Source organism: Beta vulgaris, chromosome 3, assembly GCF_026745355.1.
Source record: "Beta vulgaris subsp. vulgaris cultivar EL10 chromosome 3, EL10.2, whole genome shotgun sequence".
NCBI classification, from domain to species: domain Eukaryota; kingdom Viridiplantae; phylum Streptophyta; class Magnoliopsida; order Caryophyllales; family Amaranthaceae; genus Beta; species Beta vulgaris.
Window position 1 is genome coordinate 6018964 of NC_079204.1, and position 16910 is coordinate 6035873.

The following is a 16910-nucleotide window of genomic DNA, read 5'->3' on the forward strand; positions in this document are numbered from 1 at the left end:
TATCAAATCATCAGTCATCAGTTGAAGGACATGGAACTTGGAAGGTGACTTTGGCCTCACTCACCTTAGTAGAATAGTAGTTAAACTAGTTACTACGCCACCACGGCATTCATTAATTTCATACGACTTGGTCCCATAAAATGATAAAATTAAGTTCTAGGAATCTAAATTGTAAATTGACTTGGCTTTCGTAGCAACTAGCAAGTTGACTTGGTGCTAATCCTATTTTACTACCTCGCATGCATATATATATACTCACCTTTACGATAGCTTTCTTCCTACTTCACTTAATTCTGTGATCTGTCACCACTTTCTACTCTGTTTTATCATTTTCTCTCAGCTCCTCAACTATCGCAGGAATTTTAGTTGAGAAAAAGAGAACAAAATGCAGGTTCGATCTCTTACCTTTCTAAACCATTCTCTAAATTTTTGTCCACGATCATTTTAGTCAGGTTTGTCTAATAGGGTGTTTAAAGTACACATTTTATCATACACATGGACGTACCATACAAATCAGTAAAAAGAAAGTTTCAAATGAACAAATGTGGAAAAAATAATCTTGAGTACGTGTATCATACATGATACATGTACATTTTTTTTTTTAAATCTCTCATCTCACTATAGTACAGAGCGTGTGGTGACTCCACTCACCACATGCCCACTAAAAGTCCTTTGTCACACAACTCAATGGGTATAGAAAGTGTAATGTATATAAACCCCTTACACTACCTATTATTCTATCAATGTGGGACTCTTCACATTCTCTTTTGAAACAACTCTTGAGTTTCCTTTAAAAGCATTTATTATAAACTCCAACAATCATCAATCCTTTTAAGACAACCTTGATTCTTATACGATTGTTCCTTATTGTACATGTAGTCTTATTGTCTTAATTCCTTTTTATGCATACATTCACCTATTCACAAGATATAGTTACTCACCATTCACTTGTCTTAACCTAGTGAGTATGATTGAGGAAATGTATGAATGATAGGTTACAGCCTTACAGGTTCAAATCCCCCTCCCCTTTGTTGTGCTTTGTACTGCGTTCGTGGCTTATAATGGATCAAAAAGAAAACAAGATATAGTTACCCTAGGCATGTCTTCTAGCTCATCTCTTTCCAGGCTTGTTGTAGTCTTCAATACTATTCCTGATGGTCAACTTAGGAGTTTAATTTCTTATTTTGCTTTTCTATAGATTATTAATATATGCTTTTATTGTTTATGCTTCAGAAGGTAGTGCTGAAATTGGATATGCACGATAATCTGAGTTGCAAGAAAACAGCTTTGAAATTGGTCTCTTCTGTTCCAGGTAATTCAACGTTTTGTTTTTTCTTCTGATCAAGCTTCATTTTCTCAGTTTAGCTTTTCATATAAATCATATGTCGCATTATACTTATTAGGATATTGCTTTTATTTACTTCCTCGATTCCAATTCAATTGTGACACTTTCTATTTTAAGAAGTTAACTTTTAAATTAGATGTTACATTTTCATTTTGAGTAATAACTTCTCTTTATCTCTCTCCTATTACATGAAACCTTTTTGTTTTCTTTCTATCTCTTTTAAGATTTGAACTTGTGACCTCTTGCAATTATACATGACATATTTACCATCTCAACCAACTTTTAATTATGTTTTAAGTGTTCATAAAGTATTATTATATATGTACTTTTTAAATATTGAGTTTTCCTTAACATATTTCAATGGAATGAGAAAAAATGCATATCAAATTTGTAAAACAATACCAATCCGGAACAACGCCCGGACCCAAATACTAGTTTCATTTCAAAAATAAACTAAACTTGGTTGTTTGGGACTAAATTTTGTAGGGCTTGATTCAATCTCAGTGGACATGAAGGAACAAAAATTGACTGTAATAGGAGATATGGATCCTATGGCAGTGGTGAAAAAATTGAGGAAGAACTTTTACACAGAACTTGTCTCAGTTGGGCCAGCAAAAGAGCCTGAAAAGCCCAAATCTGTGGCTGACTTTGTGAATACCATGCAGGCCTATAATTACTCCTACGGCTACAACCCTCCGTACTATTACGTGGAACAAAATCCAAATGGTTGTGTTATTTGTTGACTACTAGTACTAGTACTAATATACGTCAAAGGGAATTCATAATCAAGTAGAGCTAAATTTTCAATTTCAATTACTTAAAGTGTATACATGTCAGGTAGACACAATTACCATATCAATCAACTTTTCATCATGCTTTAAGTATTCATATTATTATATTTGTACTTTTTTTTGAAGTAAATTATATTTGTGCTTTTTAAATGTTGACTTTTTCTTATATATTTTAATAGGAATGGAAAAAAGTGCATTGTCAAATTTGAAAAACAATACCAACTTGGGACAACATCCAGTCCAAATACAGTTCTTTCTTCATATGCGTCTATTGATGTTTTTTCATTGATTGTAACTAATTTAAAGATTCAATCAATAAATACCGAAGTTTATCTAATCATTACGGTGGATCAAATTTTTAATGATTCAGCGCACACGAACCTTCTCTGGAGTAGGGATAGGCCAAATTTAATAAGATTTGATCTTTTTCTTCTATTTTGGTAATACTTCAACAAGGTGTATTAAAAATGAACTTTTTCATTATGAGTTTATAAAACACATTATAAAAGAAAAACCTAAAAACAAATAAAATAACAAGCAAGTTCTTAGAAATTAATCAAGCAAATAATATCTATTATAATGTTTTTTTTGAAAGAAGTGTATAGTTGTAATTCAAATTTATAAAAATGTTTTTGATATTTCAATGAGTATCTAGATGTACAAAAAATATTAAAAAAGACGGTCTAATTCTAATATAAAAATAAACCTAATCACTAAATGAATTAAACTAATCACCGAAAGAAATTAACTCAGTCATTATTGGACTCCTAAATATGTTTCAAAATTCTTAAAATATACCACCTTTGTGTTTTTTTTTTTAGTTGCAACGATTAGACATTTTCTACTCACACTTTATGTCTAATAGTTGCAACTAAAAAAACAGAGGTAATACATAGAGGGAGGAAAATCAAGTCCATGTGCAGTATTGCATGATTTACTCATCTCCTTATCATAAATTCATAACCTCATAAATAGTTTATATTTTTGTATTGACCATAGGGCATAGTCTATATTATGAAATCTTGACTTTAATTTATTTTTGTTTGAAATCAAACCAATCACCCAATTTCCACTTCTAGATACATTGGAAGTTGCCGCCTCACATGTCAATTGACAAATGACAGCGGCATTCACACGACGTAGTCTTATAAAATCATAAATTATTATACTCCACTTATACCATCACATTACGTTGACTTGGTATTCATCTCATGCTTTTTTCTTCCCTAAATACTAACGTATACGTTTGATTTCCTTCCTAACTTAGTAACTTCACTTCTGTGACTACTTTTGTTCCCTGTTTACCATTTTCTCTCAAGTTTCTAAGTATTGCACAGATTTGCTCTTAAAATGCAGGTTAGATCTCTAATCTTGCATAGTTCATTTTAATTATTTATCAATGATCATTATGTTCATCATTGTTAATTTCCTTTTTATGCTTACATTTACAGAACAAAATTGTGATTTAAGACCTTTTTACACATTTAAATCACTTTACAAAAAAAAATGTCCTTGTTTCCCTAAAACAAAAAATGTTCACTAGAATTACCCGTCTGGCCGTCTTCCTAGCCTTTCTACACTTTTATCTATTTTATTACACTATGAATATAAGTGCATATATTAGGTCTAAAGAGTGGTTGTACCGGCCAAAACTCATATAAGTATTCTGGTCGGGGTGATCCCCTTTATTATTTTTACCATCTCCCATTGTGCTGGGGAGGAAGACGTAATCTTTGAAATACCTTCCCCAGCAGCAAGTATCCCGAACTTATTAACGGAGGCCGAGAATACTTATCATATCTACTTTTCTAAAAAAAAAAAGAAAAAAAAGAAAAATATCTATACCTTATTTCGAGTAGAGAATTTTACATAAGAAAAATATACAACAACTTATTTGAGATGCGGATGTTTTATTAGAGTCACTTTGTATGTTTATATTGCGTATATATATTTTAATGCTTCACAATAATACTAGCTAGTTGAGTCCTTTTTGTCATTATGATCAAGCCAGCAATTCAGCATACATCATCAATTCATCATCATCACAGAACTATGAGTTTCTTATACTATTCCTATTTTATTTTTACGTATAGATTTAGCGTTTCATATCACTCATATTCGCTTTCTTTATTGCTTTTTGATTCAGAAGGTGGTGCTGAAACTGGATGTACATGATGATAAGAATTGCAAGAAAAAAGCTTTGAAACTGGTCTCCTCTGTTACTGGTAATTCAGTGTCCTTTTTTCTAACTTCATTATCCCAAAATGGCTTTCTACAATGTAGCAATCAAATATAAAAACATTTTCTACTTTTTGAATGCAAAAACCATACATATGCATCTAAAAAGAAAGGAGGAGCTTCATTATCCCAAAATAGCTTTCCACAATGTAGCAGTCAGAAATATGAGTTTTTTGAGTCCGGATCCTCTAGTGTTTTAGTGCAACTCTATAAGGTAGAGTTGTATTTGAGCCATACATTTTAAAATCAAAGGCTCATATTAGTGGAAGGGGAAGATTTCGGTGTGGCTTTTGATGAGATAAAATAAGGGTGATTTTGGAAGTTAATATATGAGTCATTGATCTTTTATTCAAATATTGCTGAAACTCTATCTTATAGAGTTATTATACAATTCTAGAAGATCGAAACACGAGTTTCTTGTATTATTGTTTTTTGCTATTTTATTCCTCCCACCAAAAGTCAAATATTACATCTAAAAAGAACGACGGTAGTATATTAAAAGAATCTAATCAAAAATTAAATATTGCATCTAAAAAGAACGGAGGAAGTATATTAAAAGAATCTATTTAATTCTTATACCAAGACCCTTTTTTGAAATAATAAAAAGTAAATTCTGGCTTATTGGGGTTTTGATATTGTAGGGCTTGATTCAATCTCAATGGATATGAAGGAAAAGAAACTAACAGTAATAGGAGACATGGATCCTGTGGCAGTGGTGACAAAATTGAGGAAGATTTATAACACTGAAATTGTCTCAGTTGGGCCTGCAAAAGATCCCGAGAAGCCGAAAGAGCCTGAGGAGCCCAAAAAGACAGAGGATCCTACACCTGTGATCCACGTGATGCGGACTTATAACAGCTGCTACAACCCTCCATACTATTACAGTTACCATTAGAGATGGCAATAACCTAGACCCGCTAGGACCTGACCCATTTACAAGGGTATGGGTCCAGAAAATTTAGACCAAATGGGTCTGGGTCAGGTCTGGGTCCTAGAGAGCATGTGCCTGGTCCGGGTCGAGTCTCCATATGCTAGACCCAAATCCGACCCGTGGACCCATTTACATATTAGAAATTTTTTTATACTTAAATTCTAATGTTTTATGAGTTGTGAGTTTGTGAACTCGTTAGTGTTGTAACTACAGGTAAGACTTGTAACTTTGTAAGTTGTAATATTTTAAGATTTTATGAGTTAATTTTTTAAAATTTTGTTTAGGTAATGCTTTAAGCATGGATGCAGGAACTATATATATTAAGGCGAAATTTTTTAATTACACATATTCAAAAATGTGATGAAAACTTAAAACTAAGAGGGACTTATTTAGGACCCAGTTAGGACCCGTGAAACCGCTAGACCCAGCGGATCTGGGTTTGAAAAATCTAGACCCAACAGATTTGGGGGTTCTGAGTCTGTAAAAAACAAACGGGTCTGGGTACAAGTGAACCCAACCCGGACCCACCACATTGCCATCACTAGTTAGTAGTTACAATGGTTATGCCAAAAGCGTGGAAGATAATCTAAATGGTTGTGTAATTTGTTGATTATTACTTAAAAGTTTTAAAATTAAGGATTAGTCAAGATTTCAAATTTAATCGCTTTAGGTGTAAAGCTTAACTCGTGTGTAATTAGGGCGAGATTTAATTTTTATTAGTTCAGCCGGCTGCATAGAAGGAACATGCAGTGTTGATCACTAAGCTCTAATCAAAATACTAGCCATATTTATCAAATACACAACCACAAAACTAACCAGAACTGGGCATAATCAGCCGAAATTACCATTTCAGAGGAAAAATGCAGGAAGAGAAGGTAATACATGCATTGTGAATATTGTCAGTAAATGTAAATCGCGTCACACCATCAATACATGGTGTGCCACATTGCATACAAAATTTTACAAGCGAAAATGACCTCGAACCCCCCCCCCCCTTCTTCTTCCTCTTCCCTTTAGATTCTGCAATTTTTCTCCCTCTCCTCTCCTAACACAACTTGTCATGAAAAATGACCTCTCATTCCCCTTCCTCTTCATGATTTTCTCTTCATATACATCTACCATTGTTTCTATTGGTTGTAACTACTAACTAATTATTAAGTGCTTGTTTGCTTCAACATAGAATGGAATAAAAAAGAGGAAGAAAATCGTAACAAAAAATTGTGTTTACTTTATTGGGTGTTTGATTCAATCCGTGAAATGATAACCATTACCACTATGAAATAGATTTTGTTACTTGACTAGGAAAGGAAGACAATAAACTAGGAAAGACCATTACCACCCGACCAATGTTATCAGGATCGGGATCCTACTTTGGATCGTAGGGGCTGGTAGAATCAATCGGTGGGATCGGATCGTAGGATCGTAAGATCCTACAATTCGGTGAAATAGAGATAATTATACTAAAATATGGTGAGAACCTCATGTTAAAAATTTACACATATTAATAATGATTTTCTTAGTTAGCAAATGATGATAGTTTTTCAATACAATAAGATTGAAGTAACATGCGATCAAAATTTAATAGGAGAAATATAATATGTGAAATTACTTTATGATTTTTATATGGTAGGATCGGATCATAGAGTCGTAGGATCGTAGAATCGTGTTAAGATCCTACCATATGATTTTTTGTGGTTGAGCAGGATCGAAAGATCCTACAAAATTAAGATCCTACGTAGGATCGGGATCGGTGAGGTCCTCCAGGATCGTAAAATCGTAGAATCGTAAGATTCGGATCGGGATTTTAACAACAATGCACCCGACACTAGTAATGTATTGAGGAGCGGTTGAACCAAACAAGAAGAACTACTTGAGGATGAAAGGAAGATAACAAACTAGAGAAGTCATTACTACCGAACAATGGTCATGTATCAAGGAATGATTTTGAACCAAACAAGAAGGGGGGACTGGAGCACATGTATATTAAACCAAACATAATCTTAAAATCAATAAACGTAAAACTTTAACTTAAATATAATCACATAATGTGGTTTAAAAGAAGTATGCAATTAGACCTTAGAACTTGACCTTCAAAGTAAACAATTGCTTTGTTTGAAGCATTACGAAAAACACAGGAGCATTCTGAACAAAAACTGAGGGATTTGCCATTTTGCCTATAAATTTTCTAAAAGACATTGAGAATATTCTCTTTGGGGTTATGTACCATAGACTTGCTAATGAATATAAGCGGTACTTACAGTTAAACCTAATACCTTTCGTTTTTTCAATCCTTTCTATACTTGTTCTCTTTACATTTTCTTTACAGAACATGATCCTACTTTGTCAAACTATTTTTATCAAGTCCATGTTCTCCTCCCTTTTTCCCCGTATTTCGCACTCCAACAGAAAGCATGAACTGTATACTGATAGCCTATCGACTGTAACAACCTTCTATTCTACACTATCCCCAATGTGACAATTTTTACATTCACACACATTTTTTCAATCATGCAATACTATAGCTCTGCTACTTATGTATTAATGAATCTTTACCAGAAAAAGTTGCTGACTGTTCTACTGTAAGCGCTTTGTTCTGCTGCTTCAAGATTCAACTGCGCAAACTTCCTTTGCATCTGAAGGTGTTGGGCCTGCTGGCTGATCGCAGTGTTGCTTCTCTTTTCAGCAAGAAGACCTACAAAGAAACATGGAATAGATCTTTTATATAACAGATAAAAAGTAGTAATGTGCGAACTCTAAACAGGTAAAGAGAATAACCATAAATTTTTTTCCCAGTAAAGTACTACCTCTCTTTCCCATATCCATGGTTGCTTTTACATTTGTCCCATAATTGAGAGGAAAACTTTGTAACACGTTTGGCTCCTGATTGCGACACGGAATCTGAAGTAGCTGATGATAGATTAATGGCTCAGCTGAGAGAAATTTTTCAAGGTCACGACAGTAGTCATCAGCCTGTGGCATTCTAGGCGAGGGAAAATTTTCAGCAGATAGTTCATAGTTCTGTGACTTCATAGGCAGATGTCCAGAGGGAGAGGGAACTGCAGCAAATAGGTTATAATCATCATGATGAATCCTCCATGGTTCAAGAAAGGTGGGTGGAGCATTGACATGAGCCAGAGAATCAAAAGGATTGACTAATAAGTTCCTGGAATTCATTTGAGACTCATAAAACCATGGGTCAGCATGCAGGTTCAATTTTTGTTGATGGCTTTTGGATTTCATCAAATTGTTTGGACCGTGAAAAGGAGAAATGCTTCTTTGACCTCTGAAAGAAATCCCAGAAGATAGTTTTGGCTTGTCTTGGTCGAAGATGCAAGTCTCGTCAATAGTGATCAAACTATCCTCGTCAGGCAGATTGAGTTCCAACCTGGAATCAGTTTCATCAGCTATTTGAAAACCAGGAACTTCCTTAGAAGCACTGAGAGATTCTTGATTAGCAAATTTATCCAACTCTGCCTCTCGACCATTCCGAGAATGATGAGTGATCCCATCAGGATAGAATTTTTTTCGCCCAACACAGTGAGAGCCAGGAAATTTCGAAACACCGGGTTTTGTTTTCTTGCTGAATGAAGCTTTCTGACCATTAGTTGATGCCTCTTTTTGTTTTCCTTGACCTAAAAGATTCTCCTGCACCGACTTTCCAGTAGATGCTCCCCGAACTCTCCTCCCATCCTTGTCATCCCCTGATGAGATGTTACAATCAGATTTATCTGGTAAAGAATGTCAAAAGGAAATGATTAACTTGCAACGGTTTCAACCAAAAAGAATTAAAGGCAACAAAACAATCAAGAAGCCGAGGGAAAGCTGTATGACAGAGAGATCAGTGCTATAACTTACCATAATCTGGAAACCGTTTTATAAATCTTGAATCAGATCTGCAGGTACCTCTGCCATCGAAAATTTTACCATATTTCTGTCAAGGAAGAAATATTGAAGCTTTAGAATGTAATATTTAACTACTTTACGAGATTTTATCGCCCTGGTTTTAGCTCTTGTCTGATCAGAATATCCATCCTATGCTCAGGTGTACAATCATACTAAGTGTAGGATGGAAATTGTACTGTCTGATCAATAAATAATAACCATGAATCATGATGCTTTGCTATAGATAAACCAATATCAAGGAAATAGAAAGGTAATCTTCCAACATACAAGTACTAAGCTAATGAGACAAATCTCTTCTCCTCTGTCTTAGAATTTACCAGACAACATTTGCTCCCAAGGCCTCTTTCTTATCTTTTTATTTTTAGTAAGATTCTAGCAGTCTATACTGGATAGCAGAAAATACAAATGTTCAATCTCGACTCAGTTAGACAGTGACCATGGTTCCAATGATGCAGAAAGCTTATATTGCTAGTTGTAAGTCCGTTCATTGTATAACTGTAGACTGTAGTAGTTATGTCATATGGCCAATGTTAAGGTCCTCAAATTTCAAAAAGAAAAATAGACAGTAACAGAAAAGTGATACAACTGATTCAAGCTGCCACAGGCTACTGAACCGTGCCCAGCCAAAAGATGGTCCTCGCAATAGAAAAGTTGCACAGAATGCAACTCCCAGATCTGCTAGATGTTTGATTTACAGCGACATAAGGTGATTCCACATACGTAATGCAATTGTATATTATAATCAGAATTTGACTTGTTCTACATATAAAAAAGTTTTTAACTTTTAAGGTCAATCATACACATTACTAGTTGCTCTATATTGGTTCGTATTTCCTTGTAAAAACTATTTTGCGCTTAATATGATTAATTCATAAATTATTTACGCTAAGACATAGATTTGGGTTGACAAAGTACAAGTACATATATGACAGCTCATCTACACTTGTATCAATTATGTCACATCATGCAGATTAATAATTACTCATATACAAAAGGAGAGTAAGCGTGATACTACGATCAGAGACCAAAATCAATAGCTACCTTATATGTTCGCAGGAAAAAAATATCACAATAGGAGGACGGAATAAATATGTTCCTAATTTGCAAACCAAACACCAAACGAAGCACCACTAGAAGTATAGGATAAGAACAGATCAACAGAAACTGAATTCATAAACACTAAAACTTGTGAAAATAAAATTAGAAACTACCTTAATGCAATGGGACGACTGCCAAATCTCCGAACCGTCAGAGATATTTGCTGTAACTTTAGTTTGATCTGGACCAGAGGTCAATGGAGCTTTGTGCAACTCCTTGGCAGCAGCATTTATGTCTTTCCAGTCCTGATCAGCAGAAGTTGCTTGTAAGCCAGAAGCTCTATATGGTCCAACAGAACTTGCTGAGCCAATAGGAATGTCCACAGCTGACGCATTGCTAGCAGTTTTCCCCATAGTATCGACTTGTAGGATGTCATCAAACCGGGTCTCTTTGCTCTTTGCAGAGTAGTCAGTTCTCAATTCTTTTTTCTGTGAAATTTGAAGTCCCATATCATCCTCCTTTGCAGTCTGGACAGCTCTAGAGCTGTCCCTTGATGCAAGATTTGCCTGCAGAAGACAGAATATCAATTAAATCACACTGTACCAGTAAATAAAAAGATGAAGCAATTAGATCCAGGTTTGTCCTTGCCTCAAGAGAAATGCAGGTTTTTTGGAAAAAAAGAGATCCCTATATTTTCTTAATGTAGAACTTTAATGTAGAACTGCCAACATGACTACAAGATGCTACATTAGACTGAGAATAACATCAGATAGGCATACAAGGATATAAAAGATCCACAAGCAGAAATCACCAGAGCTAGGGACTTCAGAACTAAAGTGCAAAAGGTCTAAGTATCACATCGACAGAACCTTTGCTCAAAATTCGTATCTTCTCGAACAAAAATAAAAGTCAAAGACATGATTTACGGCAAAAGAACATTGAAATTCAAATTTTGCAAATTTATCTAATTGAATGATAACACAATCTTTTATCAGAACAAATCCAGTTTCTTCGTTTCGACATTCCAAATGAAAATGGCAGTTTCATTTATTGCACTTTATGCAGTAACTTTTGTTTCTTCAAATGGCTAACCTAGTACTTATTTAACTGCTTCTCATTATCAATGGTCTTAGTTCAGTACATGTTTAAACAACATAAATTACTACACATACATGATAATTGCAAGTTTGAACGACAAGTATTCGAATCATATGAGCTGAAGTAAATTAACTAAAATGTGTCTTTTATGTGTTAATTACAAGTTGAGCTGAAGGTTTCAAGTTAGTTGCTTCAAAATGATGCTAAAATAAATGGATAGATTTTCTGTACTCAGAGCTAAAATTGGTCATTGAGGTCTAGAGCTCACTTCCACAGTTCAACTACCATCAAGTGTCTCAACATATCTCTTTGTAGATTCATAAGGAAAACGAACCTGGATGCAATGGCACAGTATGGAATCTTTCTTTCATTTCTCTTTCGTGATTGCAAAAATATCACATGTACTTACTTCCTTTTAGAACTCAGCATTCAGATATATTAATTATCTACATACTGAGGTAATGACCAAGCATACCTCATTAAGAAAGTAAGCATCAATGTCCTCTGCTTCTTCCAAACTAAGAAGAGCAGAGAACCGACCTCCCTCAAAATTATGCCCTTGCGACTTCTCTGCATCAATTACCCCTCCATGATCCATCCTAATCAGTTCCCTCTTAGAAGAAAACTCTTGCACCACTGGATCCTATGAACATAGTGTTGAACAGAAGCCATAACTATTAGTATATTCACATTGAACTATTTAAGAATGTTTGTAATTGTAGAAATAGAGCCCACCATATTGGTATGAACAATACCCTGAGAAATCATGTCCATCACATTACTAAAGAAATGAATCCTAGCTGCCTAGACATCATTGCATTGTAAGCATTACAAGGAAACTCGTTTTTGACACAAATAAAATGGTAATAGCCACTAATAGGTAAGATCTAATGATATGGAGGTCATTAGCATTTCTGTTATGCATACTAGAAGCTTGGAATGGTATTCACCAATCACCACTAGCAACAGAAATATTGCCTGTACAACTTGCTCAGTTAGATGCAGGGTACTACCAACTATAGTATGATACTACATGGGCCATGCTTTCAGTGAATAATAGAAAGTAATAGTTACTACCTCCATTTCTTAGTACTTCCAACATATTCCTTTTTGGGATGTTTCGCAATACTTGCAATATAATTCTTCTGGGTAACTTATTATGTTATTAAGCATATGGGCCATGTTTCACTCTTTCTCCTACTTGGTTCAGGTGCCATCTTCATATGTGGCAGGTATTAACAAAAAAAGGGGTAGTATACAACTATATTACACATCTTTTGTATTCTTCAAACTTTGTTATGAATGGAGACTAAAGACTGCAAAAAAACAACAAACAGCCCATTTTTAGGTACCTGTGCTGGAGAGAGACACTGATTGACAGGAGACTCTTCTGTAAGACACTTTTCAGAAGCTTCCTCAGCAGAACAGGGGGTTTCACCTGATCCAGAAACAACAGGAGAGAGAGGCGGGGAATTTTTCTTGCTGATTAATGTTGTTGCAGCTGAATGATCTTCCAGCACTAGACAAGTATCTGCATCAGAAGTTTGTAAGTGATCTGCTCCACAATTGCTCATTACTTGTTATGTCAAATGTGGAAAAGCAAGAATTCATTTGAACTGAAGAGTAAAACAGCAAAAGCTACCATATTGGAGGAATACTAAAGCTAAATCATGGATAAATCAAAGCCTCAAAGAATTGCAGAAGCCATCAAAGCATCTAAGAGATCTTACCTTTGATCCATCTTTGCTCCATTACCCTCTCCTTACTCAGGCTTTCAGCATATTCAGATGTTTCTTTGCTAGTAGTGTTGGGATTTTGTGTGACTGAATGGTGCATTGCCTAGATAAAGCATAAGCTACCTTTAAAATCTCTCAAAAAGCAATAACATCAACCACAACCGACTATAAAGCTGCTATTACGGAACAGTACAAATACTTATAAAAGAATGACTGCCTCCCCTCATCCCTTCTACCTCTCCGCCAATACAGAAAGATGGAAAATGAAGCAGCACCAAGAGAAGCATACCTTATAGAAGCAGGGAGGACGATATGGTTCATTGCACCTACTCAGTAGACAGCTATCAGTCCCTTGAAGTTTTAGATTTGACACTTCAGATCCAGTGGATAGTAACTTCGAATCAGACCAGCTTCCCAGAATGCCATTATGTTCAGAGTTTTGCACTGATCCTAAAATGACAGTATTCCCAGGCTTTTGCCAAGAACGTTGAGATAGGTTGCTATAAGTTTTCCAAGAATCATCTGTGTTACATTTAAATGGTTCTGCATCATTTATTTCATCTTTGTAGAGTAGTCACATATAAGGTTGATATTTAGAACATTACAGTCAAATGGAATACATAATGCATCAAAGAAATTCATCAACTTTGCATTGTACTAAAATAAAGAAGGAAGTTGTTGCACAATTGAAGACGCACTAGTTTGTAATGTTAGCTGCCTCAGACATCTAGATTATCCTACTAAGGCCGGGAATTCAGCCAAGCTAAAGATTAGAATCATGATTGAACGTTTAAAATATGTTCCTGACTACAGTTATAAGTTGCATACTGGAAAGTTTTATTTAAAGGACTGAGCTCTCCATAAAAATATATTATACCTTTTATTCTCTTGATATCTTCTATTCCAATTGTTGTTTGATTTTTTCTTTATAATATGCTAAAATTTACTTTCCATCTCAGGATCCTCACAATGTTCAATGGATGATCTACATCAACAAACAGTCTTCAAGGGATTTCTAATCCTTGATACCAAAAAAATTACATAACAAACAATGAGTTGAAATAAATTTTGATCAAGAATTCATGAAAATCTCATATCAACTAACAAAGACTAGCCCCAAACTAAAAGTCAATGACTCGGCCGAAAGAGAGATAATGAATTAATACCTGTTGACTTACTATCTTTTGAGCTCAACTTACAAAAGACCCGTCTTTCACTTGGTTCGTGACTAGAATCTCCCCAGGTCCTGCCAGTGGATTCATGACTGGGCAGTTTCTGGTGCTCAGGTGCACACTTGCAAGCATCATCCAGCTCACTATTCCAAAACAAATGCATTACGAAATGAGTGCGAAAATTAATGAAGCTATACCCTCAAATTTGTGAGATATGAGTTAAAGTTTCATAAGAAACAGAACTTGCCAGTGAAAGTACCTAACATTATACTCCCTCCATCCCACATTGTTCCTAACACTTGCTTCTATTAGTTGTCCAATATAATTTGCGCATTTGTCATTCGAGTTAACTTTCTCTTAATTTTTATCTTTCCGACCCTACACTTTTTCTCTGACTTTGTAAATCAACCCTCACCTACTCTACTTTCTCTGTCTCTATCCGCTATTCTTAAATCTTAATCACCGTGCCAAAGGATAGCAATAATGTATGGCAGAGGGAGTACACAACAATACCACACTTGTAGGACCAACATAAAGATAATAGGTACACGAACAGGCTGTTTCAGGCTTCCAGCCTCGACAATAACACAACAAATGTTTATCAACAAGTCAAGTATTGTAATCTTAACAACAATGTTGCAATAAGTGACTTCATAGTTAAGTCTATAACTAGGATATATACACAATATGGAGTCCTATGTTGATCAAATACAACCAATCATAAATCTCCATCACGATGAAATCGAAACATTGTAGAGTTGAGCACATTGATATATTTCTTTAAAAAAGAACTTCAAAAGAAATGTTAGCAATGCCTCAGTTCAAACTGAAATTTACCTACTTAGAGTACAATAATGGATCATCTTAAAAGCGCATAATGTAATACAGGCGTGAAACAAGCACATGATTTGCAAATTGCAACCTAAAATAACCAAAATTTCGAAGCGAACGGACAGCAATAATGCAACTGATACTCTCTATGATCAGAACAGCGATAAGCCAAACAATCGCTTAGAAAAATCACTTTGTGATCCGAAATGTAATTTTCTAAGTGATAATTGACAACATCTCAGCATTAATCATAATAACAAGGTTACAACAATATAAGCGCATAATAATACTTCATATTTTCAGCGCGATAAATGCAAATTTCACCTGAGGATGGACCGATCAAATTCAGTAGGTAACTCCTTGGTAACAATCACTTCAGCTAAAGACAACAATTCGCCTATCGTGTATGAAGTCTTCGAGCTCCTGAATCGTAAAATTTTGCACACATTCATGATTCATTTTAAGTTTTAACAAACTATATAGACTCCTAGTATACTGAAAGTAACAAATATTGAAGTTTGAGAAGGCAAAGAATACAGAAATCTTACATCCGAAATTATATATAGACTCCTAGTATACTGAAAGTAACAAATATTGAAGTTTAAGAAGCCAAAAGATACAGAAATCTTACTTCCGAAATTCTCCAGCGATTACGTTCGAGTCGAAAGCTACTTCAGAACTGCGACATTCACTTTCGCAAATCATTTTTCAAAACTATCTGTCCTTCAAACACAAATGTTCGGAATTTCGGAAGTGAACAGAATTGTAAAAGCAAAAGATGATGCTGATTTGATGAAGTTTTTTCAGTTTTCCTACGATAAGTGAAGAAGAAAAATATCGAACTACAGCTTCTTCTGGCAGCAGAAATTTACATAATTCTGGACAGAAAAGGAACAAGAATAGGAGAAAAAAGAATTTTTTATGTTTGAAGAAAATGTAGCAATTACGAGAAGAAATTGATTGATTTGAGTGGAGAGATGAAGAATATGAGAATGTTGAAATTTTATAGGGTTTTAACTTTTAAGTGTTTGATTTCTGACGAAAATGTGTCTGTCAAGCCTTTGCCAAAAGTGGTAATGAAACAGAGGGAGGGTGGAGTGGAGGAGAGTAATGAAACAGTGCACCACCTGAACTTGATGGGAATAAGCAAAGACATGCGCGGGCCGCGGTCTTTTTATTAGTGGATAGGGATCACAATCAAGTCCGGATCCGATCCTAATCTGCGTCAATTTGAAAGAAAAAATTCGAGCAAATTTCGACAAAAAAATAATTTAAATCCGACTTCGCTTATAAAGTATGATTTCGTGTCAGAGGGTCGAAGTCGGATCTCATGAAAAAATCCAACATCTGAAACCGACTATGACTTTAAGTCAATTAATCTTTTATTTATTTTTATTAATGTATTATGTATGCATAATTTGACTTCGTCTTTCAAGAAATTGTATTATATAAGATTTTTTTGTTGAAAAGATGATCGTTAAATATAGTAATATTTAGATTATTTGTAATTATAATGACTAGATTATTGTATTATAGAAGATTTTCCTATTATAAAAATAGACTGGAAATAAGTTTGATCGGATTCGAAGTCGGGTGTTCGGATTTCAAGTCGAATCGGGTTCGGAGGTCAAATGTTCGGATTTTGCGTCAGATTCGAATTTTCGGAGTCGGACCCAAATTTAAAATTCGGCTTCTTGTAAGGTCAGAGTCGGTTGTTGCAAAATCCGGTCCAAATTTGACCCGTTGTCATTCCTATTCGTGGAGCTATTCCCGCCCATATTTACTAAAAACTATCCATACTTTTATACTCCCCTGTCCTATAAATAT

The 16910-nt window shown here is 34.8% G+C and overlaps 3 protein-coding genes across 4 annotated transcripts; 2 read left to right on the top strand and 1 right to left on the bottom strand.

Moving 5' to 3' along the window:
• The first annotated feature begins 267 nt into the window (after positions 1-267).
• On the top strand, positions 268-2245 carry LOC104888367 (hypothetical protein). The gene is made up of 3 exons (XM_010673316.4): positions 268-391; positions 1234-1312; positions 1832-2245. The coding sequence occupies exons 1-3, from the start codon at positions 386-388 to the stop codon at positions 2086-2088; spliced, it is 342 nt and encodes a 113-aa protein (XP_010671618.1). The 5' UTR covers positions 268-385; the 3' UTR covers positions 2089-2245.
• Positions 2246-3382: 1137 nt separating this feature from the next.
• Positions 3383-5588, top strand: LOC104888368 (heavy metal-associated isoprenylated plant protein 39). The gene is made up of 3 exons (XM_010673317.4): positions 3383-3492; positions 4283-4361; positions 5016-5588. The coding sequence occupies exons 1-3, from the start codon at positions 3487-3489 to the stop codon at positions 5267-5269; spliced, it is 339 nt and encodes a 112-aa protein (XP_010671619.1). The 5' UTR covers positions 3383-3486; the 3' UTR covers positions 5270-5588.
• Positions 5589-7353: 1765 nt separating this feature from the next.
• LOC104888369 (uncharacterized) lies at positions 7354-16202 on the bottom strand. 2 transcript variants are annotated; one of them, XM_010673319.3, is made up of 11 exons: positions 15715-16202; positions 15408-15506; positions 14247-14395; positions 13370-13602; positions 13075-13183; positions 12697-12875; positions 11820-11987; positions 10420-10812; positions 9161-9236; positions 8110-9033; positions 7354-7997 (listed from the first exon to the last, which is right to left on the bottom strand). In XM_010673319.3, the coding sequence occupies exons 1-11, from the start codon at positions 15786-15788 to the stop codon at positions 7855-7857; spliced, it is 2547 nt and encodes an 848-aa protein (XP_010671621.2). In that variant the 5' UTR covers positions 15789-16202; the 3' UTR covers positions 7354-7854. The 2 variants fall into 2 exon arrangements, with proteins under 2 accessions (XP_010671621.2, XP_057249511.1); XM_057393528.1 differs by lacking the exon at positions 11820-11987.
• Positions 16203-16910: the final 708 nt, after the last annotated feature.